Source organism: Nesoenas mayeri (assembly GCF_963082525.1).
Source record: "Nesoenas mayeri genome assembly, chromosome: 3".
Taxonomy (NCBI): Eukaryota; Metazoa; Chordata; class Aves; order Columbiformes; family Columbidae; genus Nesoenas; species Nesoenas mayeri.
The window spans coordinates 66,220,895-66,244,907 of NC_137544.1; the positions used below are offsets into that span (position 1 = coordinate 66,220,895).

At 40.7% G+C, this 24,013-nt stretch overlaps 2 protein-coding genes across 2 annotated transcripts; both read left to right on the plus strand.

Annotated features, from left to right (window-relative positions):
* Positions 1-1,075: 1,075 nt before the first annotated feature.
* On the plus strand, positions 1,076-13,470 carry MTRF1L (mitochondrial translation release factor 1 like). The gene is made up of 7 exons (XM_080342741.1): positions 1,076-1,453; positions 4,173-4,252; positions 5,501-5,684; positions 9,722-9,885; positions 10,836-10,953; positions 12,080-12,216; positions 12,673-13,470. The coding sequence occupies exons 1-7, from the start codon at positions 1,156-1,158 to the stop codon at positions 12,886-12,888; spliced, it is 1,197 nt and encodes a 398-aa protein (XP_080198867.1). The 5' UTR covers positions 1,076-1,155; the 3' UTR covers positions 12,889-13,470.
* Positions 13,471-17,639: 4,169 nt separating this feature from the next.
* FBXO5 (F-box protein 5) lies at positions 17,640-21,792 on the plus strand (the record flags this gene model as incomplete). The annotated part of the gene is made up of 4 exons (XM_080341194.1): positions 17,640-18,370; positions 18,688-18,778; positions 20,016-20,177; positions 21,541-21,792. The coding sequence occupies exons 1-4, from the start codon at positions 17,649-17,651 to the stop codon at positions 21,790-21,792; spliced, it is 1,227 nt and encodes a 408-aa protein (XP_080197320.1). The 5' UTR covers positions 17,640-17,648.
* Positions 21,793-24,013: the final 2,221 nt, after the last annotated feature.

Sequence of the window (24,013 nt, forward strand, 5' to 3'; positions counted from 1 at the left end):
TTGCAAAGTATGATTACCTGGTTCTGTTTAGACATGAACAAGGGCAGAAAAACAGCAGACCTGACTTTGACTCCTCCATTTACTGTAATATAAGATACCGCCTAATAAAGTTTTATGGATAGTTGCACATTTTTATAATAAAGTATCTTCTTCAAACTGTTTTGAGTTTAGCCAAGAATCTCATTAATGTCGTTATCTAAAACAAGGTTACTATGCCACCCTGCCTGCCTGCCAGAGGGGATTTGTCAAGATCATCCTACAACATCCATCACATCACATTTCTTAAATGACTGCATCTTCACTGCATCCCAGTTTAGAACTTGGACATAAGACACTGTACTCAGATCTGTATTTTGTAAATAGGTAGTCTTTCACTCTCACCACTAGCCTCTATGTAAAGGCTCTTTCAATTGCCTTTTTTTCTTCTTCTGACAATGCATTTCTTTTCCTCCAAATGGTTAATTTTACACCTGTGTTTCCGTGGAGGTAACCTTCCACAAGTGTTTGCAGCTTCCCCCTTCTCCTCACGGTACTTTTATCCTGAAATCTTCTGGAGTGGGAGAAAAAGACCCGTAAGAGTAACCTAGATATCCAAATCCGCGACTGACACCTCCCACTTCCCCTCCCGCATCGGCAGCCCCGGAGGTTGGCCGCATTGCGGGAGGACACGGAGCAGCCGCGCCTTAAACTTGTGCTATGTAGGATTTGGCGAGATTTTGGGGTTTTGGGCCTTTTTTTTGTTTTGTGAGAATAAAAACCAGACCCAACCACCACCTTCTGTGCAGCGTTAGCAGCCCCTCTGCGACCCGCCAGGGGGCGCACGGCTCCAAGCACAGTGTGCGACCCGCCCCCCCTTCCTGCGGCACTGTGCGGGAGCCCGGCTACCTCCGAGCCCCGCCCCTTTGCCCTGCCAGCGCTGGCCAATCAGAGCGCGCCGGCCTAAGGGCACAGCCCCGTGAAGCGAAGTTAGCCGAACCCCTTCGCCCCTTTCCGCCAGGAGAGCCCCGATAATTCCCGACTGCTTCTGAAATCAGAGCCGAGCCTCTTCGGCAGCTTCCGGAAACCCGGAAGGGAGGCGGCCGAGCACGTTTGGGTGTCTCCGGGCCCGGCAGGGCGGGCGAAGGAAGCGCGGCCGAGCTGCGGGCCCAGCCGGGCATGCGGCTGCTCTCGCGAGCTCTTCGCGCGGCGCAAGGCTGCCGGGCCGCCGCGCTGCCCCCTCGGAGCCCCCGAGCAGCACCGGTCGGGAGCGGCGCGGCGGGGACATGTCCGCGGCAGCCGCGCCGCGGGCTGAGCGCCTGGCCCTGCTTGGACGAGCTGTTCGCCGCCCCCTCCTTACGCCGCCTGCTGGAGGCGCGGGCGCGGGGCGAGGCGGGGCCGGAGCTGGCGGCGCGGATCCAGCGGCTGCGCGACAAGGAGCAGGAGCTGCGCGACACGCGGGAGCTGGCGCGGCAAGGTGCGGGCCGCCGGGGGAGGGCGGGGGCGGGGAGGAGGGCGGTGACGCGTAGGCCGGCGCGACTGGGGGAACGTCCCCAGAGGGCGGGCGGGCGGAGGCGGCCGCGCATGCGGAAGGCGCGGCACGTGCTGGCGCGGGGCGCTGAAAGGCGGGAGGGTTAAAAACCAACCCCAAACCCGTCAGCTGGTGAAGCGTGAGGCGGTTTCCTCGTGGCTTCCGTCACCGGAAACAGAGAAACCTCCAGGGCAGGGGGGAGGTTCAGCCGCGGGGGAGCGGGAAAGGGCCGTTCGCCGGTCTGGAAGCCGCTGGCAGTTGAAGGAAGAGCAGCGTAATGGCATCTGTTTAAAATAAATTAAAAACAATTAATCAGGGATAGAAAACTCGGGTGTTTTGTGGATTTTTTTCGTGCTGTCAAGACAGACCAGCACGCCAGCCTTCGGGCCTCCGTTCCAGCAGTCGTAGACCTTGGTGCCTGTTCGTGCTGCCCCCTCATTGTGATTTAGGTCTGTATGGTGTTAGTAGCCGCACACTTTTAGTCTTTCCAAGCAGGAAATACTTTTTTATTCTGAATCAAACTTTGTTTTCATAGCAGTTGGAAACCAAAATGCAGAAAAGCAGTACTTTAAAATCAGTTAACATTCACTAGATCATTAAATAAATGTTCCCTAGATCGCTTTATAGTTATTGTTTCTCTAAATACTGCTTAAATAAGTTATTTCAGCTAATGGAGATGACAAACACTGTCTGAAAACAGCTGGTCTTTGGGTTTGGTTTTTTTCTTTTCTATTCCTTCTCTCCCACTTTGGATTGAAAAAGGAGATCTGGTACATTTAGGACAAATTAATCAATGATCCCATCTAAGTGAGTGAAGTTGAATGGAGGAGTTTTTTTCCCCCTTCTTTTCAGAACCTGCTGAAGAAGCCAGTGTCATCAAAACCAAGCTTAGAACTTCAGCAAAGTGAAGTAATTACAAGTGCATAGTCAGTAACTTTGAACACCTCTATAGTTCATATTTCAAAATATTCAGATATATTATTTTAACTGATTTTTAGGGCTTATATTACATTTGTACCTTAGCGTATTCAACTATTAAATAGATTCTTAATTGTTTAATAATTGAATTATTAATAGCAGGTTTGATTGTATTCTGTTTATAATTCGTTAATTCTTATCCTTCCTTCTGTTGGCCTTAGTTATCAGCCCTTGATCAGTCAGTAGTTATTGTAAAGAAATGTAAATACTTGGAGATGATCAAGTTTACGTGTTTATAATTAGTCAGCTAGTCAACCATGCATGCTTTTAGCCAGCTGTAGGTGAAGCATGCTTGGTGTTTAAACCAATGTATGCATGATTGTCGTTTTTATTTTCTTTTTACAGAAGTGATTAGGGAAGGGCTTTAAATTACCTATGTTAAACCTGAATTGTAAAGTCCAAAAGTTTAATTTAAAATTGCTGTGATGGCACATTTACAGTGGTGAAAACATGTGGCTGTATTGTAAAAGTGCACATCCCGTCTCAGATGAACGGATTTTAAAACTTGCTTTACACCTCAAGAAGTATGACATCTTTCTTTTCCTCCTATTGCTGCTGCTATGTGTCTCTGTGCCCAGCCCAGTTCCCCCTTTTTCACTGTGTGTACCATTTTCCCTTTTGGGTGTACTGTTTTTTTTCTTCTGTGTGAGTGAGCTGAATCAATGCAAATCAGAGGCTGCTTAAGATGCTGAGGTTTAGTTAAATACAGGGTTTTTTGGGGGGAGGTGGGTATAGTTTGATATTGACCATAAAAAAAAAATATATATATATGTACATATCGAAACTGTAGTACAGAAGAGCAAGTCTTAATTGTAAAGCATTACTGATGTGTTAGAAGTCTTGCAGCTGTTCTTGAATAAATTGACAGAGATAAAATTCTTGAAATTACTATTACTGTCTTCAAAAATTTTGCATAGAATAATAAGAGTCCTTGTAATGGGGAGTGTCAATTGTGGGGCTGCTGTGCTCTTAAAATCCTTGATGTTCCTGGCACAGTGAAATACAGAAGGTAATTTCTTAGTATCACAGAATGGCTGAGGTGTGAAGGAACCTCTGGAAATCATCCAGTGCAACCCCCTCTTCAAACAAGGTCACCATAACTAGGTCCCTCAGGCTTGTGTCCCGTCAGGGTTTGAATACCTCCAAGGATAGAGACTTGGAGACTCTGCAGCCTCTCTAGGCAACCTATGACACTGTTTGACCACCAGCACAGCAGCTGCTGGGTTTTGTAGTTGGGTTGGTGTGTTGATTTTTTTGTTGTGGTTGTTTTGAGAGGGTTTTTTTTGGTTGGTTGGTTGGATGGTTTGGTGGTTTTTTTTGGTGGGGTTTTTTTTTTGGTGTTTGGGTTTTTTTGTTTGGTTTTTTTTTTGTTTTTTAACATATAAGTGGAACTTCTTGTATTTCAGATATTCTCACATCTCATATCTGAATAATATAATAAAACACTCTTGATGTTTGTCTTTGAACACTCTGTTCATCTTTGTTACAGTTCATATTATTAATAAAATTTTCTGGTGGGTTTAATGTGTTGGTGGGGGGTTTGTGTGGTGGGTCATGGTTGGGTTTTTTGTGTGTTTGTTTGTTTGTTTGTTTGTAGAGTAAGTTCTTCATGTAGTTATTTTTCAGAAGGTTTTCTGAGAGTGGCACTGATATAAACCTGAGGATTAACCATACTCAAATATTCCAGATGAGAGCGAAGATTTCCGGAAGCTTGCAGAGAAGGAAATCTCCTCCTGTGAAGAAGAGATACTTGAACTGAAACACCAGGTTAGATCCCCTTTGAAACCCTCTATTTTCTTCCTGTTCCTACATTAACAAATCTACATTGTCTTCTCATCAAAATAAGATCTATATGATAAACTCTTCTCCTCTGCCCTTCACTGCCAATTATACTCCTCAACTAGTGTCTGTTATCTAAAGAAAATGAAAAATGCAGATGGTTTAGAGACAGCCTGTAAGTAACTGCCTACTTGTGTCTGAAATTCTTTGAATCAATAAATATTAATCAGTTCTGTAGTATCAGTGCTGTAGTTTGTCTTGTCTGGGTATTCCTTTATGGATATCCAGCTTTTTATCTATTGGAAACATTGAACTTATATAGTATCACATACACTGGTTGTTTGTTTGTTTGTTTTTTAAATAGTTTAATACTCTGTCACTACTTTAGACTGCTACTTTGTATAGGTTCTACATAGTATCCATCTTATTTAATATCAAAATAATGATCTTTAGGTAAACAAACTCTTACATACTCCTAATGTTACTGGTGAAGTAGATGCTGGAGTTGTCAAATACTTTATTCCTTCAACAACAATACAACAGTCACTTTATAAATATGTTTATAAATACTTATGATTTTGCCAAAAGAAGTTTTTCTCTGTGGAAAGAAACATCACTTAACACTGGTAAAGGAAGATGATTGAAAAGCATCTGTAAATCATCAGGAGTTTTGGTCCACCTTGCAAAATTGTGATACGTTTTTTTTTGGTAGTTGTGTATCTTTCTTCTACAGATCAATATAAGGCTAGCTCTCCCTTTTTAAATAAATAACTGAATAATACTGCTGAGTTGTTGTTGAAGTACTGTCTTCCTGAACATCCATACTGTCCTAGCTCTGCAGTTGAGACCACATTAAAAGATAATCTGATGGGAAGGGAGACGCTCAGCTGTCTTGCAAGAACTGGCATGTATCCTGTGGTGTGCAAGTGTCTCAGGGCTCCTGATGGGTGAAAATTTCCCTGAAGTGTCGTAGGTCTTTACAGAGACTGATGTAGCTCCTGTGACTGTGGACAGACACAGGGAGCCTTCTGTCAGTGCAGCATCCCCCCACCTCTTCCTCAGTGCTGCCTTTTCACTGCAAGAGGCACGAGGAGCCTGTCCTCTGGGCAACCAAGGAGTTAGTGCAGAAGAATGTAGTTTTGATCAATTACAGACAGGTCTGGCATTTTATTACTGTCTTGGTTACAGATAGCAGTGTCAGAGGGAAGTCTTAGCTGGGTGTTTTTGTATTCGCAGATAGTGTTGCTTTTGCTTCCTTCGGAAGAAACAGATGAGAGTGATCTTGTAATGGAAGTAACTGCTGGAGTTGGAGGGCAGGAAGCCATGCTGTTCACCTCGGAGATATTTGATATGTATCAACGATATGCTGCCTATAAAAAGTGGAAATTTGAAATATTAGAATACTTTCCCAGTGAAATAGGTCAGTAATGACAATAATTAATCTTTGTAACTTTTTAATTTAAGTTGAAACACTCATTCATATGACACTTGAATTTCCTGACTACAGGAAGCTAATTTGCACTAACTTAATTTTAGAAGCGGAAGATTGTTTGAATGTCTGAGTACAATTTTCTTCAGCTTCTGTATTTGAGAATGAAATTACATTTCAGAAGTACTATTAAAATACTAAAGTGATAAAAATAAATTTGTCTTTCAGTAGTTTCAAAAAGTACAAATGAAAGTGCTTAGTGAAAGGTCAGAAAGCTATGCAGATATGTTGATTTAGCTTTATTTTTTTTTGAATGCAGATTACACATACATTTTATTTGGATATGCTGTTCTACGTAGTTGTTTAATGTTTCTAGTGTTTATACATCAGTTTGGTGGTAGGTTGAAAGTCTGTTTATTATGGAACCCTTGGCAGAGAGGGATCAGTATAATTAAGACTGTTCTTGAGGTTTAATCTAAAATGTCTTGAATTTATCTGAAATAATGTCATCTGAGGATTTGTGTAAGAAAATGGGATGTTTGCGTATAGCTCATTTATAACAACTAATGGATGAGCATAGTGAAGGAATTTTAAGACTTTGGGAGGAGAGATACGAGATCTAATTATTTATTAAGGACTTCAACTAAAATTTCACAGGTTATCACTTTAACAGCTTGATGCCAGTAAAAGGAGATGTTGTTTCCTTTTTCCCTCTTCCTTTCTGCTTGTCTGAGCAGTCCTACCTTTTTTTTTTTTCTTTTCCTCGTCTGTTTCGATGACCTTTCACTTAAACTGACAAAGACTTTGCTTTTTACAACTAGGATAGTTTTTTTACCTACAATAATGTGTTAAGTCAATTCTCCTGAGCCTTAGAGCTAGCATAAAGTAAGCAGCAACAGGGGCTAAATGCAAGGAGGTGGATAAACTGGATCTTCTGGTAAGGATGAGCTGTGAAGTTGTTGCCCTGCATCTCATGGAAGAGTGTCTTTGCAAAGATGGAGAGTGGTAGGTTTACACAACAAACTGAGGCTATGGCATATGTTAGTTAATTTTAGCTTAATCCAATTACTGTGTAAGGTTTTTTCAAAAAGATCAGGCTGCTATCTTTGCTGATGATTTTTTGCATTGGCAATTGTGATTATGTGTCTTTGCAGAGTCACATCTGTTAATCCAACTGAAAAACAGCACAGAAAACCCCTCAGATTAGTTTTGAGGTAATCCAGCACAAAAGCAGAGAAATGCTCATGGTGGGGTGGAGGCAGAAGAACCATGTGGCTACTAGTGGTGGCAGTGAGAAAACCAGAACCTCTTTCCAGGAGCAAGAGGTTCAGTTTGCTTAAGCCACCTGTGAAACTGCAATCCAAAACATGGAGACAGGCCCAGCCGCTGGCAGGGATTTTGGTTTTTGACCAACAGATTGCTAGCCACGGTTCTTCATAGGCTAGATTTGCTAAGTCTGTCTATGTCAACAGGTCTGCAGGCTTACTGTTAGCCATGCTGTTGTGAGTAAAACTAGCATATTTTGCTGACCTATGTTTTGCTGTGGAGGTAATTTATATGTTATGGTGGTTATAGATCAGTAGATTGGCACTTGTGCAGTTTACTGCTCCTAGCTCAGATTGCTTGTGAAATGTTGCCTGTATTGATACTTTTTTCAGTATTTTTTTCTTAGTGAAAATTTGAAGTGGAAATGGGAAAAGTTAGGATGTTAGGATATGAAATCTGTCAGAAAAAATCTGATCTCTTTTCAGTCAACAATAAAATTGCAGAGATATTTTAGCAAGCTTTAAGAAATGTGATGATTCTTCTAATGCTTCTTCTGCTTACTTATGCCATATTTTGCACTCAATGATATTTTCAGGTATCTTGAACATTTTCAATTTCAATCACATAGAAATTCACAAAAAAAATTCCACAAGTCTCCTAATTGAGCTTCTCATGTAATTGAGCTACATTACCCTCACTAGAATAATGAGGGTCTTTCTGTGCTTTAAGACCCTTTTTGCATAAATACAGTTTTTGATTCACTATTACATATTGAGGAATTGAGAGATGGTTCAAAAATTGGACTCCATGGAGGAAAACAGCTGGACATCACAAACTGGGAACTTGAAAATCTAGGTATATTGTTATCACTACAAACTTAAACTCTCCTGAACATGTCACAGATGTGGGTGCAGCTCAAGTAGACAGACTGTACCCATGGTATATGTATTAATGCCAGCAGAAGTGAAGGAGAAAAAACAGAACATTAGCTTTTGCAGTGAACTGCTTATCACGTAATTAATACTTGTCAGTAGTGCCACAGCCTTGTGGACATTCACATTATTTTTACTCCTGACATAGCCTGGCTTCTTCATGTGCAGAAGTTGCTTATGACTTTTTTATTATTTGCTTTTAATGTAAAGGAGTAAGTTTTATTAGTCAACTACATTGATTATTTTAGGTTACATAACATTCTTTAAGAGTAAAGAACAACTCTTTTGTTCATTTGAATAGTGTTTGCATAGCTGTAGAAAGATTTCACAGTACCTGTTTGAACGAAACTTACTGTTAAAAACTGAAGATTTTGAGAGATACTCTTATTTGTTAAGTTATATGCTTTATGGTCAGATATATTTTAAATATGAGGAATTTATCTTACAGAACTGAAAGTAGATGATGTCTATAAGTTATACCAGTGAAGCACTAGGTATGTTGAACAGCGGATTTGAATCAAAGTGGTACAGATTTGTACAAGCAGAATAAAAAATTTAAAGTCAGAAGGACAAAAGTGAGATGAAAGAGAAAATAAGAAGTTTAGGCTATTTGCCACAAACATGACTGTAAAAGGAAATATGTTTTAGTAAAGTTATAAAGGAATGTTAAATTTCTGTAGAATGACAACATTTTGTAAACCTTCTCCATGGAGGTGAAAAAACAGGTCTACATTCTGGATGATGATTTTTTTCCTGGTCTGCAGGGCATTTTCTGATTCTGTGTTGTCTTCATTTTCCTCTTTTAAAAAGCTGATATCTTGTCCCTATGGTTGATTTCCTTTGTCTAGAGATACTTATCAAAAATACTGTTTTAGTCTATGTGCCAGTTCTTTTCCTCAGCTGTGGTTTCATGTTGCAAGACTTCAACAGCAATACTATTTCAAGGCTCTAATCATTCCCTTGGCACACCATCCACTGTGATGGGTCTGGGAGCTGAGCTGGATTAAAAACCAAACTGGGGGAAAATTTACATGTGTTTATAGTGCCATCATTTCTCTGATCCTTAAAAATGACATGACTGAAGGGTTTGCACATGAGCAAACAAGGAAGAGCAAGATGCCATAAACTACTACTGCAACAAACTCTTTCTGTCACAAAACCATGCTTGTGTTGAGCTTTACTTCCAAGTTCCAAGCTATTCAATACTGGTTTTGAGTACATTGCTGTCAAGTGTTTTGCTGGGTGTCTTGGTAAGACGGGGAGATGTTGGAGTTCTGCTTGCTCCAAGGGAGCAAAAGATGAAAATGAAATGAAAGAGCAAAGATGAGACATGGGTAGGATGTGGAGAGAAGTAATAGAAATAAGAGTGTAGATAATACTCATCCTTTAGGTAGAGCTGTTTTTTTCCCATTGAGTGATAAGGCTCTGAACTAACAATGGAAAAGTGATATAGTTTCTGAAGGTAGCTTTCAAAATCTGATCTTTGTGTAAACTTACTACTGGTTTTAGAGCTCTACCATGGTTTGTGAGTGTATATGTACATGTATGTACGTGGTTTCTAGACAACCTATTTATGTATATAAAGAAGTTAAATTTGACTCTTAAAAAAGAATTTCACAATTCCTGAGATAGTGTGTATGTATGTCTGGCTTTGTTTTTTTGCGAGTTTTCTTGCATCGTTGGTGTAATTCTGACAAAGTTTTTAAATGGTGAATTCATAATTTTAAGAAACAAATGGCAATGATGCTTAAATACACTGTATGAAACAGAACAGCACAGTACCAACAGTTTTTCTTACAGCTTTAAAATGGTTTTTCTTCTGTTTTTAAGGTGGCCTAAGACATGCAGTTGCCAGTATAGCAGGTCTTGAGGCTTACAAGTACATGAAATTTGAAGGAGGAGTGCATCGTGTTCAGCGGGTACCAAAGACAGAAAAACAAGGACGCATTCACACCAGCACAATGACTGTTGCAATATTACCCCAACCCACAGAGGTAATATTTGTCTTAGTGTAACAGAATTAAACATGAGAAATGTTTCTTACATGCCACATTGTGGATATCCAAGTGTTTTCTGTCTCTCTTGGTATTCTCTCTTGAGGACTTTTTTTAAATCTTAGTTTTAAACTTAGTCATATTTGTTTGTTTATGTTTTATTTTTGTCTAGGAGGGTGAAATGAAGAATTTCTGGATTTCCTCATAATCCTAATCTCAATAAAGTAACTGGCAGTTTACTTCACTATAACTTGAAAATTCACTGTGTCTTCCATGTTTTGCAGAAAACTTTACCATTTCTAAAAGTGAAAAAAGACTGAATTAGTTTACAGAGCTCGTAGAGATTTCTTTTAGCACCTCCTCTTCCCCATTTTTGTAGTGTCCTCACTTTCTCCTTCTAAAGTGTACAGGTGATAATTCATTCTTGCAGTATTTGCTTGGTTAAAAAGAACTGGCTTAGAGTTAAAGCTTTGTTTTGATCTTTGTTGCTTGTTGGCCTAGCAAATTGTCAAATATGTTACTCCTTCCTATTATCTCTTGAAGTTGTCTCACTCCTTCCTCCCAGAGACCATCACCCCATCCCAGAGCCAGCCATAAGAATATGTTCCATTTTAACTAAAAAAAATCTAGTCAAGTTCAAATGTTGGTTAACTGTGCTGGAAGAGGGTGCAGATATTTCAGAAGAGGGGGAAGACTAGTGCTAAGGGATGGTTATGCTTTAAACTACTATTTGTCTGATTTCCTGGCTTCTACCATGTTGCATTCCAATCTGGCTACAAGGAGTTGTTAACATGTTTGTAAGTGGATGCGAGCTACCATTCATAAACATTAAAAATTTTCATCTTGCCTGAATGTGCTGTATAAAATAAATCAACTATATTTGTCTAGAAAGGAACAACATAAATGTGTTGGTTTTGTTTTGTTTTGTTTTCTCCTGTCTCCCATGACAGATGAGGCTGCAAATTAATCCAAAAGATCTGCGGATAGAAACAAAGCGAGCTAGTGGAGCTGGAGGCCAGCATGTCAATACCACAGACAGTGCTGTACGGATAGTTCATATTCCAACAGGTGCTTCATTTTTTCCTTAGCACAAGGTCTACATTGCAAAACTGCAATCAAAATTTCTTTTGAAGATAAAACCACCATTTCAAACGTGGACAACAGTAGAGCAGAGTTTTCTTGTAGTTTTCGTGTGTGTTTATAGTATTGTAAATGCACCATCTTGTGCCCACTCCAATTTCAGTAGGTAAGCTGTCCATTGTGCCATTAAGCACAATACTCCAAAAGCATCTTCATCGGTTTCTATGGAAAAGTTTTATACTTAAGCTTTCAAATAATGGAAAAGAAACTGAAAAACAGAGTGGGTTAAAATCTGATTATTTACCTTTTCTTGACCAGTCTCTGAAAGAAAGAGAGATTACTCCCTTTCTATATTAAAATGTTGGTCTTAATTGCAGAGTTTACTCAGAATGCCAGCTTCCATTTATCTGTTGGCTCCTTTCCCATAGATTACACATGTAATTAGGAGGCACGTCCTCAGGGCTCAGGTTAGGAAACGTAGGAGGGATAAGATACGCCTTCAAATACTACCTGATTTTAGCTATCGTATTGGTTTTTACTGCCGTTCCTAAGCTTTTTACTTCCTTTTGATCAATCCACAACAGCTGCCTTGACTTTCATTGCTTTTTAACTTTTCCTCTTCTTTACCACAAACATTAGTCAGGCTTTACAGCCTCAGGGTAATCCCGAGGGCTCTTTTATCTCCACGTATCCAGATTTTTGCCACACGTTTCTTCATGTTTATTGAAGACATTAATCAATTCTGCACTTGTTACATCACTTCAGTAAAGCAGAATGTAAACAGTGGAGAGGACAGAATTCTGTTCAAGATATGGTGACAAAAAGGTGTTCTAGATTCAAAAAGTTTCGAATTGCCTGCATGTTTGGAAAAAAAAACCTACAAACTAAAACTAGCAGATGGTCTTGGCTTATGGCTTAAAGCACCTGTACAACACAGCCTGCATGTCTCTTCCAAAATGTATCATTAGACGTTAATAAGCCTGGACTTTTACATTCCAAGTCCAAAACATGTTTTGAAGAAAGAAACAGCTTATTGTAATATAATAATCTCCTAGAAAGTGCAAAACCCTTTTGCTGTGTGTTACTGTAGTGTTAAATGTCATATTTTTGGCAGGGATTGTGTCTGAATGTCAGCAAGAAAGATCTCAAATTAGAAACAAAGAGAAGGCTATGCAAATGCTGTCTGCTAAACTGTACAATGCCAAACTGGAAGAAGAAACCAAAAAGAGAAACAGTGCTCGAAAGATTCAAGTAAGTGTCACTCAGTAAAGATACAATTCTGGATGAGCATATGTTCTTGGGGTGACTCCTGTGTTGAATTGCAAGTAGTAAATGGAAATATAGAAGAACAGGAGCCCAGGAAGGACTTATACAAAGCAAAAAAAACCACAACATTCTATTTGAGCAATAAAGGTGGTACATTAGCCAGACTTAAAATTTCAGTAGTATCTAAATTCTAGAGATCTAGTGAAAGCAACTGCATTAAAGTATGAAGAACCAGAACAGTATTAGAAAAAGATGCAGTAAAATTGTTCTTTTATGTTTGATAACAATTACTACAATTACTGAACTAGTCTGAGCACTATATAACAAATTTTGCATAATCATAGGAGAGAAAGCTTTTGCTTTAGAGGCTTAATCAATATTTCATCCTTTTTGTTAAAAGGTGAAGATGATGTTGATAATCTCATTCTTCTTGTTTGATAGATTGGGACTAAAGGAAGATCAGAGAAGATTAGAACATACAACTTCCCACAGGACCGGATTACTGACCACAGGATAAGCAGATCAGTGCATCATGTTGAGTGTTTCATGCTAGGACAGGGAATGCTAGATGAAATGATACAAACTCTGAGAGAATACGCCGATTATGAGTCTTTAATAGAAATTATTTCAGAAAATGAAAAAAATAATCTATCCTGAACATTGCTCTTTGTCAGACCATTACAACAGATTTAGACAGTTGTCTGCAAAGGAGCTTCTTGGAGTACCACCCAGAAAATGCAACTGCTTTTCAGATAATGAAAGACACTACAGTTTGTTTCCTCACTTGTTGAGTAGGAGACTTTATTACCTTTATATGAGACATCATTGCTGCAGCAGTCTACTTAAAAAGTGAATTTGACCGGGCAAGAAATAACTGCAGTTTTTAACTTTTTCCTCTGAGAAGGTACCAATACACCAATTTTGAAAGGTATGCATTAAAAAAACGGGCTATTTCTAGTTCAAGTTTCCATTTAAACAATAGTTTAAATGTCAGTACATTGTCAAGTAGGTTACTTGACAGAATTTTTTAAAAATCCTATTTTGTTTGAGTGATTGGAAAAATGTGATAAATAAATTACCCCACTACTAATCTGTGTATTTGTTAATTGCACGTGGCAGAGGAGGAGTCAAGGTGTATGTCCTTCATGTTTTCATGGCCTTCTGGCCCTTATTAATAAACACAAAAAATCTTCAGGAATATCCCTTTTTCAACAAAAAAAAAAAGCTATGGAGCCGGGTGACAAGTTAATGTGAGTTGTTTTTGAAAAGAATGTTTCTATTCTTGAGTCAAAAGTGAAACTAATCATTACAATATTGTTTGCCTGATATTTCAGTCTCCATTTGGCTTAAATTCTTCAATTCAGTTTCTCCTTTATATTTTGAATAGGCTCTCCAGTATGTTGACTTTCTAAAGGTTATGTAGTATGAACAGCATCTTATTGCTTTTGTCTATTTATTAACCAGCATCTTAAAACAATTGATCTGTGAAAGCAAAATAAAACTTTTGCTTTTCTAGTCTCTGATATGTGTGCTCTTATATCCGTGAGTAATGCCAAATACATATAGCAATACAAAACCTGCAGCTTCCATGCCACATTATCCCATCATGCATTATACCTATTTAAGTGTGTGCACGCACAGAATGTAATTTAAATAACAGTAAATAAGAAATTGGAACCTAAGAAAAGCTGTTACCATGAAATAGGAGTGTTTACTTTCAGACTCCTAATGAAAATCAGTGTAAGAAATTAGAATAGGAACAAAGTAAGTTTGCTACAGATAGCTTATAGAAATGCATTATTTAAACATTAAAATGAACTGGTTATTATCAGTTTATTATCTTCTTTTATTATGTTTGAGGCTGCAGTTTGAACCCATGCATGTCAAAAACACACAGAATCATTTAACACCTTTATCAGCTTTGTTTTCTTTGAAAAACTCTAACTATTATTAAGTTCCAAATCTTTTAATGAAAGATTTGTACCTTAACTTCAGGCATAGGAGTGCCTGTATGCATAAGGTGAGGCACCCATACTCCTTTTTGGTAAGTGCAAGACCTAGGCCTAGATTTACTCCCAAATTTATAATTTGCATGTAAGAAAGTAAAAATAAACGTGGATGCATTTTGTGTGTAAAATAATCAGATATCAGAGCAGAAACTAAGACTGAAGTCTTTATTCCTACCAGATCAGTACTGTAAGCAGAAGACCACAGAGCACTTGTGACAGTTGTGTTGACTTAAAGCCAGTGTCTCTTCTACCAAGTGATGGATGGAGTGTGTGATTCCTTCTCTCTTAACTTCAGTTTCATAAAACAAAGAAAGGCCTTCAGCCAAGTCTAAGCCCTGGACAACTGCGTGAAACTTACAAAAGCATTCAGGTCTTTGTCACCTTAGACCTTCCCTGATGTTCCAGCTGGTGGTGTGCCTGGCCAGATCTTGCCCTGGATTGCAGCTCTCTGTTCTTGTCTGTTTCTGAACAGACACTAGATGTGTTGCTGCCATGCAAGGGGCCAGCCTCTGATCAGCGTGAGAAAAGCCAGATCATGTTGTTGTAGCAGGAGGCTGACAGAGGTACCCCAAAACCGGCATCTGACGGTGTCATGCAAGGTGGACTTCATTGTCTTTGAGCTGTGCCTCCTTGGTCTCTCATGGCAAGCTTTACTGCTTAAAGACCTGAAGTCCCTTTCTTGCTCCATGTTCATTTAGTGCCAGCTCTGTTGTCTCACCACAGCTGCAGCCTCCCTGAGCTGCAGGAAGGTTCATGTTCTCAGGGTGGTGGCATCCCTGTGCTGATGCCCAGCCTGCTCAGTTCCCAGTAGCACTCCCTCTGCCAACTACTGATAACGTTGATTAGACTTCAAAAGAAATATATTTCTTCCACGGGAGGAACCCAGGTGTAAGATCCACTGTCACTGCCAGGCCTAACAAACCCATCCCCGGGTGCCCGGAGCTTTGCACGCTCGGAAGTCGCAGGGGTGATGGGAGGGTCCCAGGCGCACCCATTTACAGAAGCAAACGTAGACGCGTGTAGGCGCCACGCAGCGCTCAGGCGGGTGTCAGCCCCGTTCCGCAGACGCCGCTGGTGGGGCCGCGCGGGTGCGGGACGGAGGAAGGGGCGCCCGGGCGGGAGATGTCGCCGGGCGGGAGATGTCGCCGAGCGGGAGGCGCAGGCGGCCCCGCCCCGAGCCCTGTCTCCTACGCTCCTCCCCCTGCCCCGCCCCCGCTCCGCTCGGAGCGCGCGCGCGCCACCTCCCCACCACTCGCCTCTCTCCTTGGCGGCCGAGGAGGGAAAATGTGACCGGGGCCGGCTCCACCCACGGCGCCTCGGATTGGTCCCCGCCTTCTGCCTGCCGCCCATTGGCCGCACTGCCCCTGCCGTCGGCGTTCGATTGGACGGAGCGGTTTTGGATACCAAATTCAAAGTTTTTAAAAGTACCCGGGGAGGAGACGGCGCACTCCCTGGCCGCGGCCGAGCAGCCCTGCAGGTGAGCGCGGGCGGGCAGCGGGGGTTCTATGGCACGGCCCGTTTAGGGCAACCGGGCTCTGCGTGAGGGCTCCGTGGCAGTTCAGGTTTGTGGCAGCGGTGCTCCGCGGTGAGGGCTCCGTGGCAGGGCAGGGTTGTGGCAGAGGTGCTCCACGGTGAGGGCTCTGAGGCCGGTACGGCGGAGGCTGCCGGCGTACGTGATGGCAGAACCGGAGGACTAGGGGCACTGGCGGTGTTGGCTGCGCTGCGAGGAGCGGCAGGCGGATCGGGAATGGGGATCCCCGGCGGCCTCCCGGCTCCACCGCCCTCCCCATACTTGCCTCTCAGCTCTCCCGCCGGCGGGACGGGATGGAATGGGATGGGATGAGACGGGGCGGCAACGTATGGGCGGCCGTGGAGCGTCCCGCCACCGAGGATGGTGTGTGGCGCACCCCGCTCCCGTGTGAGTCCGAGCCGGGGTGGGGAGCGCAGCTCCCGCCGGCGGGCGGTGGTGGGCGGGGAGGCGCCGCGCCGCGCTGTCTCCCGCCGGACGGGCCACGCCGCCTGAGCTGGGCATCCTCCCGGCTTGCTCCTGCTCGCCCCGCCGCCACTATTTTAGAGGAAGTCGTCCAACGCGGGAGAAAGCGGAGACCCCCAAAGGCGCAGCGTGCGGTTGCCGGGGCCGCGGGGCACGGAAGGGTCGGGACCCGGTCTACCTGCCGCCCACCCGGGCCATCTTGAGCTCTGGGCGGGAACAGCATGACAGCGCCGCAGGGGCCCGCGACTGAGCCCTCTCTGCTGGGGGGTCGGGGCCCGCCATGGGGCCCAGAAACACGGGAGCGAGAGGGCATTTTCTAATTCTGCAGGATTTCAGGCCAAAAGCTCCTCTACTCACTCATGGCGCGCAAACGAGGGTGGAAGGGGAGGAGGGGGCTTAAGGAGGGCTTGCATCACTCCCCCAGCTCACACTGTACAAAGCCATAAGCATATTTGCTCCTTTTTTCTCACCAAATGTTGGTAATAAGAAAGAACTCTTTCTCTGAAACGTTCATTAAACACATTTCTCTAATAGTTTTTCCCAAAACTGCTGGAAGTGCTTTAATCCCTTAAAATACCTGCTCAGATGGAGGAGCATATTTTTCATACGGATTTCAAAGTATGTTGAAAATTATATTTCCCCTTAGACTTAACACGACAGAGATGGCTCCCTTCTCCACTTCAGCCCTTGCCCATCCCCCCGCAATTGTTAATATAGATAGCACCACACTTTGGGGGGAGGGGAAAGAAGCGGGGCAAGAAAAGCTCTGTTTCCCTGTAATATCTGTAGACTTCCCATTCTTTTAAAATCAAGCCTGTAAACAACCTTTCTTTCACTTTGACCATTGTTTAGTGGTTGCTGCTTTACGTTGTAATTTACACATGCATGTGAGCACTCAGACTTTTCCTGTGACACCAGGCCTCCTCCCCTTTTAAAAATGCCAGATATGTGGCTGCATCTGCAGCATTGCCTCTGGCTTGCCTCTGCCCCTGCATGGGGCTGCTGTCACTCCTGGACCCTCTGCCACTGGTGTCCTCCCAGGGACCACAAGTGTCTTGAGTGCATCGCTGCATTGAGGGAAAAAAATGAGGGCACTGGTGTGTCTAAAACTAATCTATACCGGTGGAATGGTGATAAAGTAAATTATTCTGTCAGTTTTCTCACCCCAACTATAAGCAGCATAAAGCTCTAATATTGAAAAGGTTTCAAGTTGATTTATCATATGACTGATCAAATCCTTAGTTCCACTAGTTGTGTTTCAGACACTGGAGGGTGAGTTAGATAAAACTTAAAATTCATAATGCAGAAGGAAGGCCTGATTGGTTCTTTATAAGAAAAAGAATTTGTGATGCAGTTTATGCTGTGTTGTGATACTATACTTTCCTTTTTGTTCTTTCTAGGATACAAACAAAATAATGAAATCAAACCTTAACCGCTCTTTGAAAATGAAGTGTGATTTTGCTTCCATGTCTCCTCGTGCTGGGTTTGCACCATTGAAGTCTGCTGTGGAGAAAACACAACTGAAAGAATCCTGCCCCCTGAATTATGAGGAAGGTTTTTGTAAAAGCTGTGCTGAAGAGCACCAGAAAATACTCCTTAGTGACTCTTACCATGTGGCCACCAGAAATCTAGATCTTGAAGATGAAGGAAGACCTGTACATAACAAAGAAAACAAACAAGTAACCCAGAAACTTGATGAAGGTATCTATGAAATGGAGGGACTAGAAAACAGTAAATTTAATGAGGACAGTGGTTATTCCTCTATGTTAAGTAGTCACTACACTGATGCAATAGAACATGAGGATAGTATACCTCTGGCCGGGAATCTCTGTGGCACACCTAAGCATTGTCTCATGAAGAACCAAATTGAAGCACCGTTTTCAAAAAAGACTTTGTTGCCAGTAATCCATTATGAAGAAATGATTTGCTCAACTTTGAAAAAAAGTGGTAAAAGAAACCTCAAGTCTTGGGCTGTGGTAGACAGGATTGTTTTTAGGGGAAAGCTTGAACTTTGTAACCTAATTGGAAAGAAAATGGGATTAGATAAACTAGACATTCTTGCCGAACTCTTCCAAAAGAACCTGAAACACATATTAGCAAACATTTTAAGGCATCTTGGCGAGATGGATTTAATAAAGTAAGTACATTGATCTTATTGTATTTCATTGGGAAAGTAAATAGCCGAATAAGATGGATTAAGAATGTTTTTAGATAAGGGACTTGTGACATTTACTCAGTGGTTGGTACTCTGTATCAATATATTAAAACATGACCTGTCATTGCAAGCCAAGATATATATGGAGAACAGGTCTTTTCACTAGAAGGCAAATTAAGTCTACAACTGAACAGATCCTATCTTCTACATGAAAGAAGAAAATACATAGCTATTGCCACTATTAAATGAGAAGTTTTTCCCTTTCCTAGGATGTAACTAATATTTTGTTGTTGTTGCAGTTTTGCCAAAGTCAGCACAACATGGCAGAAGATTTTACAAGAAGATAAATGGATTTTCCAAATGTATAGTACAGCTGTGAAAAACCTTGCTGTAAGTTTCTGCACTTCTCAGATGTCTTAAGGCTAAGCTAGCAGTGTCTATCTGCTATTTCAGGACTTCTCCCAGTCTTAAGAGATGGCATTGTCACTGAAGTGTCTGAGTTTGTCCTGTTAGGATGCCCTGTCTCAAGTGTGGCTAGTCACTGCGCTGTCTTTGAAGCCCAAGGAAGGCTGACTGAGAAGGTTACCCAAGGAGAGATGCAGATGTTCTTAAAAGCTTCCATATGTCCTGTGTTACCGAGGAAGGCAGGAAGGAGAGGGTCATTTCAGCCCTGCCTACTGGGCAAGCCCTAGAGGCCCTCAGCAGAGGTTTGCTTATCTCAGCATCCCGTTGGTCCAGTGGGAGAGAGACTGAGAGAAACCACTTGGCTGACTGTGTCGTGCAGGTTGTCTGCTTGTGCTTGCTAGCAACAGTCTCTGAAGCCTCTGAAAAACTGTTTGCACTGTGAACTATTCCTAATACCTATTTGTCCTATGAAATAAAAAAATAAAATAAAAAAAAAACCAAACAAAACAAACAAACAAACAAAAAACAAACAAAAAAAAAAACAAAACAAGATCCAGCCATGCTGGCATTGCTGTTGATCAAGGCAGTACTCTCTTAAAACACTAGGGGTGTTTATATTCTGTGAGAGATGGAGAGACAATGAAACAAGGCTTAGGATAAGCCACAGAGTAAGGTAGTCAACTAGTCTGAATTTTATGTAGTATTTTACAGTGCTAGCCTCTTAGGCTTAACAGCTGGACACCACTGAACATTCATCCCATATAGTCTGATTTCCTCCCTGCCATTGTATGCTTTTATTAACAGGAACTGCAAACTTAGAAAATTGCTGGGAGGAGTTTACTTCTTGGAAAGAAAACTTCAAGCATCCCTGCTCTCACCATAAAGAATTAGAATTATTGCTTTGTGCTTGAAAACATTTTGGTGACTAGGTTACCTGCTGCACCTAAATAGCTATGATGTGTTAATATGGAAGTTACTTTACGTAATAGGAAGTGGTTGGTCTTGATGGTCTGAACTAAGAGTCTGTTCGCATTTATAACAGTAGTGACGGAGAAAAACAGGGTAAAATTAGTAGCATACTACTTGGTATGATGATTTCTTATTAGAAAAATTCTAGCTGGGAGGAAGGATCAAAAATAAGTTGTTTACTTCTATTAAACAAAAAGCCCCTCTCAAATTTAAGTCTCTTCTCAAATTATGTTCTTTTTTTTCTTTTCATTAGAATGGTACTAAGGCACCAGAGCATGCTGCAACAAGGGAGTATGTTCTCTACCGAACAGCTTTAGCTTCCATTCAGAAAGCAACCCCACCAAACAACTTGAATAAAAAAGGCACCAGATCCAAAGCATCCAAGAATCACAGCAAGCTCATGATGTTTTCTGAGGTAACTGGTGACTTCTGTTCATCTTTAATTTCTCACTTATTGTTTGCCACATGGTCAGCTTGTAAGTGTATTTCTGAAAGTAGTATCTCCAGTTTGAAATGCTTATAACTCTTATTAGTATGGCTTATTGAGCCTATTTTAAGACAATGTCAGAAACTCAGTGGAGGATATTGATACACAGGGATGTTATACATTTTTTTTTTCCCCACCCTGGATATCTAGGTACCCTCAAAAAGGCTTAGTGATTTAAGACCAAGACTAAGTAGCTTAAACAAATGAGTATTTCTCCTGTTCATTCTATTATTTTCTCCCCAACTATTTATCTGATGTTAAAATGGCATTTTTAACTACGTGTGTGTACTGTGTCTCACATTTGGAGTGTCAGCAACTGCCATCAGCCTGAATTTCCCTTCCCCTTGTTATTTTTCTTAAGCTTTTTTTTTTTTTCTCCATGTATAGATGCAAGTCTACATTGCAAATTCTTACAGTACATTTAAAAATGTTTATTGAAAGTCATTGTTAATAAGCAACAGATTTTCCTGACAAGAAAAATTTTTACACTCAGGGTCATAAGTCTTACTCTGCAAGTTGGTGCAATAAGAGAAGAAGACATAATCGCACTGGAAAGCATGATCAAGCTGCTCTAACACTACTATATAACACTTTGTAGCTTTAGGAATCTGAAAGTTCAACTGTACACTTAAGTAGCAGTGTAGAATTTTTTTCCTTGATAAACAAACATATGAGATCTATACATACGCGCTTAGATTATAAAAACATTTTACTTTTAACGATTGATTGATATGAGGTGTTATACAGATCTGTAATTTTCTAATGCTGAATGGATTTGAATGGTCAATCTGGTTTTGTGCAAAAATTTAATTAATTGGAAAGAAGTAGAAATTCCTTCAGTTTGTTATCTTAAGCTAAGTACCCCACAGCTGAGATTTCTGGACACATTGTTCACCTTCCAAAAATGTTAATGATTTAAATGGAATTCAGATTTTTATTTTTAATTAAAGTTAACTAAATCACCATTTTTGGATGAGGCTTGAAGGATTCAGAAGGGTTGTTTTTCTTACTGCTTTGCATTTAGTTTGTCTGTCCTTTAAATTTAAAATTTAAAGAATTTTAAATAGGCTACCTCCATTGCAATCTAAAGTAGCTGCTGTTATAGACTGATTATTCCTGTTCAATCTCCAGCAGAATTTGATCCAGCCAGAGTTAGGCTAAATTTGTAATTTATCTCTCTAGAATGTGAGAAGTTAGAATATGTTTTGTGGCACTTAGATATCATCAGGGAATGTTTCGGGTGTGTATTTATCCTCCACCCATGGTGTTCTTTATGTGCTTTTCCCAACAGACTGCCAAGACCTTGAAAAACAATGAAAGCCTTAAAGTCTGCCATCGCTGTGGCTCACCTGCGAAGTATGACTCCTACCTACAAAGAGCAATGTGCAATCGTGAAAGTTGCGGCTTTGACTTCTGCACGAAGTGTTTGTGCAGCTACCACAGCTCCAGCGACTGTATGAGTGGCAAACCAGTGAAACCCAGCTCTAGGATGGGGCCGCTTCCTGGGACTAAGAAGAGCAAACAGAATCTACGGCGACTATGATCTGTCCATCCCAATACAGACTGAGATGTCCCATAAAAGTTTTTTTAGAATGTGAAGTTATCCACAAAGAAAATGCTTTCTGCTATTCTATGTTAAAAAGATTAATTTTATTACTCCTTGTACTATTCGGTCTATTTGATGATTCCTAGGAATCATCACAAATATCCATTTTAAAAAGTCTTCCTAATCTATAAATTTATAAGAAAATTCTAGGCATGGATTCTAATAACAGTTCAGATATTGTGCTAACAATTTGGCTGTTGCATTCCAGTCTTCAAAATACCTCACAAAGATATTGAACAAGATAAAGTTTTGGCAAGTAGCCTTCCACATGTAACCCTAGCAATTATTGAATGCAAGGGAGAAGTGTAATCTGTTTTATTTAACTGTTTTTTCTTGTTCAAAAGTATTTTAAAAACAATTATAGTGAGATTGTCAAGTGAGGTAAGTCCCTTTTAACATAAAATTATGAGGGGGTCTAGATTTTATGGGTTTTGTTGCCTGTTTTTTTTGTTTCAGGGCTTTGCCCTAATTTCAAAATGTGAACGTTTATAATACCATTCTCTCTGATTTACCTTACATGAATCTTAAGTTTTTGCTCTTCCTTCATTTCTTTGTTCAGAAACTTCAGGTTTTCCTTGAACTGTGGTGATACTCTTTTGAACTTAAAAAAAAAAGTACTGTATCTTGGCTATACTGCTAAAAATACTTTGCCATTTTTTTAAGTCATAAGATAATTTTTTTAATATTTGTATATATTTGTAAATACGACTTTAAATATTATTCGTGTTTGTCTTATAAATGTGAAAATAAATTACTGTTCTCAAAAACTCGGTTGACGAATCTGGACTTCCTTTTTATCGTTTTAAAATATTATCTTCTGTGCTTGTTTCTCATGTTTTCTAGTATTTTCTTCTTAAAAATGGTGATTTAACAAGGAGCAAATATCCTGGTTTTGTGTAAAATGTACTAAATCCGTCCTCGTGCTGTGTTCCTACTCCTTACTTAAAGGTTCTTTGCCGTAATTGCCAATAGTTTCTGAACCAAAACATTCAGTGGAAAATATTTTTATTGGCTGAATGTATACTGCTGTTGCAGAACTGGCTTACTATCACTCAAGTCCTTGTGGTTCCACAGCAAAAAAAGGCAAGCTTTCAAGAAAAGGACTGATCATTTTTTTGGAAATGTCTGTCATTTGAGTGTTGTTTTTCTTTTGTTTTGTTTTCCCAGTTAGTAAGTAGTTGACAGACTGGGGAGGCAGTGTTGTGTGAGTCCTGCTTCGTGAGCTGAGACAGCAGTTATAGACTGCATGGCAATGTTTCTTGCACTTGTTAAATCTGCATTTGTGAACAGCTGAGCAGGACTTCTAATATTATGCTTTTATGTGGTGAACTTAATCTCTGAACCTAAACCTAAGACTTAAGAGGCTGGCTGAGTTCTATCAAGAACTTTCGTTCCGTATATCTTTTGTCTGTCTAAGTCCACTTGCTGATATACCTAAGAACTAAGAATGAAAGGTCAAAGTCTTCCATCCTATTAGAACTTATGCTGGTGATTTGACCATACTGCCTTTACCAGCAAGTCCTGTAATGCAGGCCAAAAGATGGTGTTTATGTAGGAAGTAACAGCCCTAAACCTCTGCATATCAGTGTCTCCAATATTGTTTGTGAGATGTGGAAAAGGTGGCAGTCAGGGACTTGATCTATATGCAACCACAAAGAGTCTGTTAGCAAGTTGTAGGCTGAGCACAGATGGCTAAGAAATATTATAAGCCAAAGTTTGTTATAAAATTTTCATCTGTGTTTACTGAAATTCCTGTGTCCTGAAGAGCATGGATATCTTAATATGATATGGACAAAACTGCCCTTTTTGTACATTGATTTTGAGAAATGTGGCACAGGCATCCACACTCAAGACTGGTGTTGCAATATATGATACATCTTGAATTAAAACTTGTGTCTGTTTTGGAGCTGAATGTGGAGAAGTTTTCAAGTTTTGACTTTACTAAGAGGAACTATCTGCTCTAGTGGGCCTAACAATTTGTACATGGAGTGAATAACAGCTGTTTGTTTCTTTCTTTCCCTGTAGTAGTCGAGCTGCTCACACAGAATTTTGAGGAAATTTCCTTGTTACCTGCAGCAAAGGGGGAAGAATTGAATTACATTACTTCAGTGGTCACAACTAGAGATGAACAACATGAAGAAAAGGACATTTCTAATTA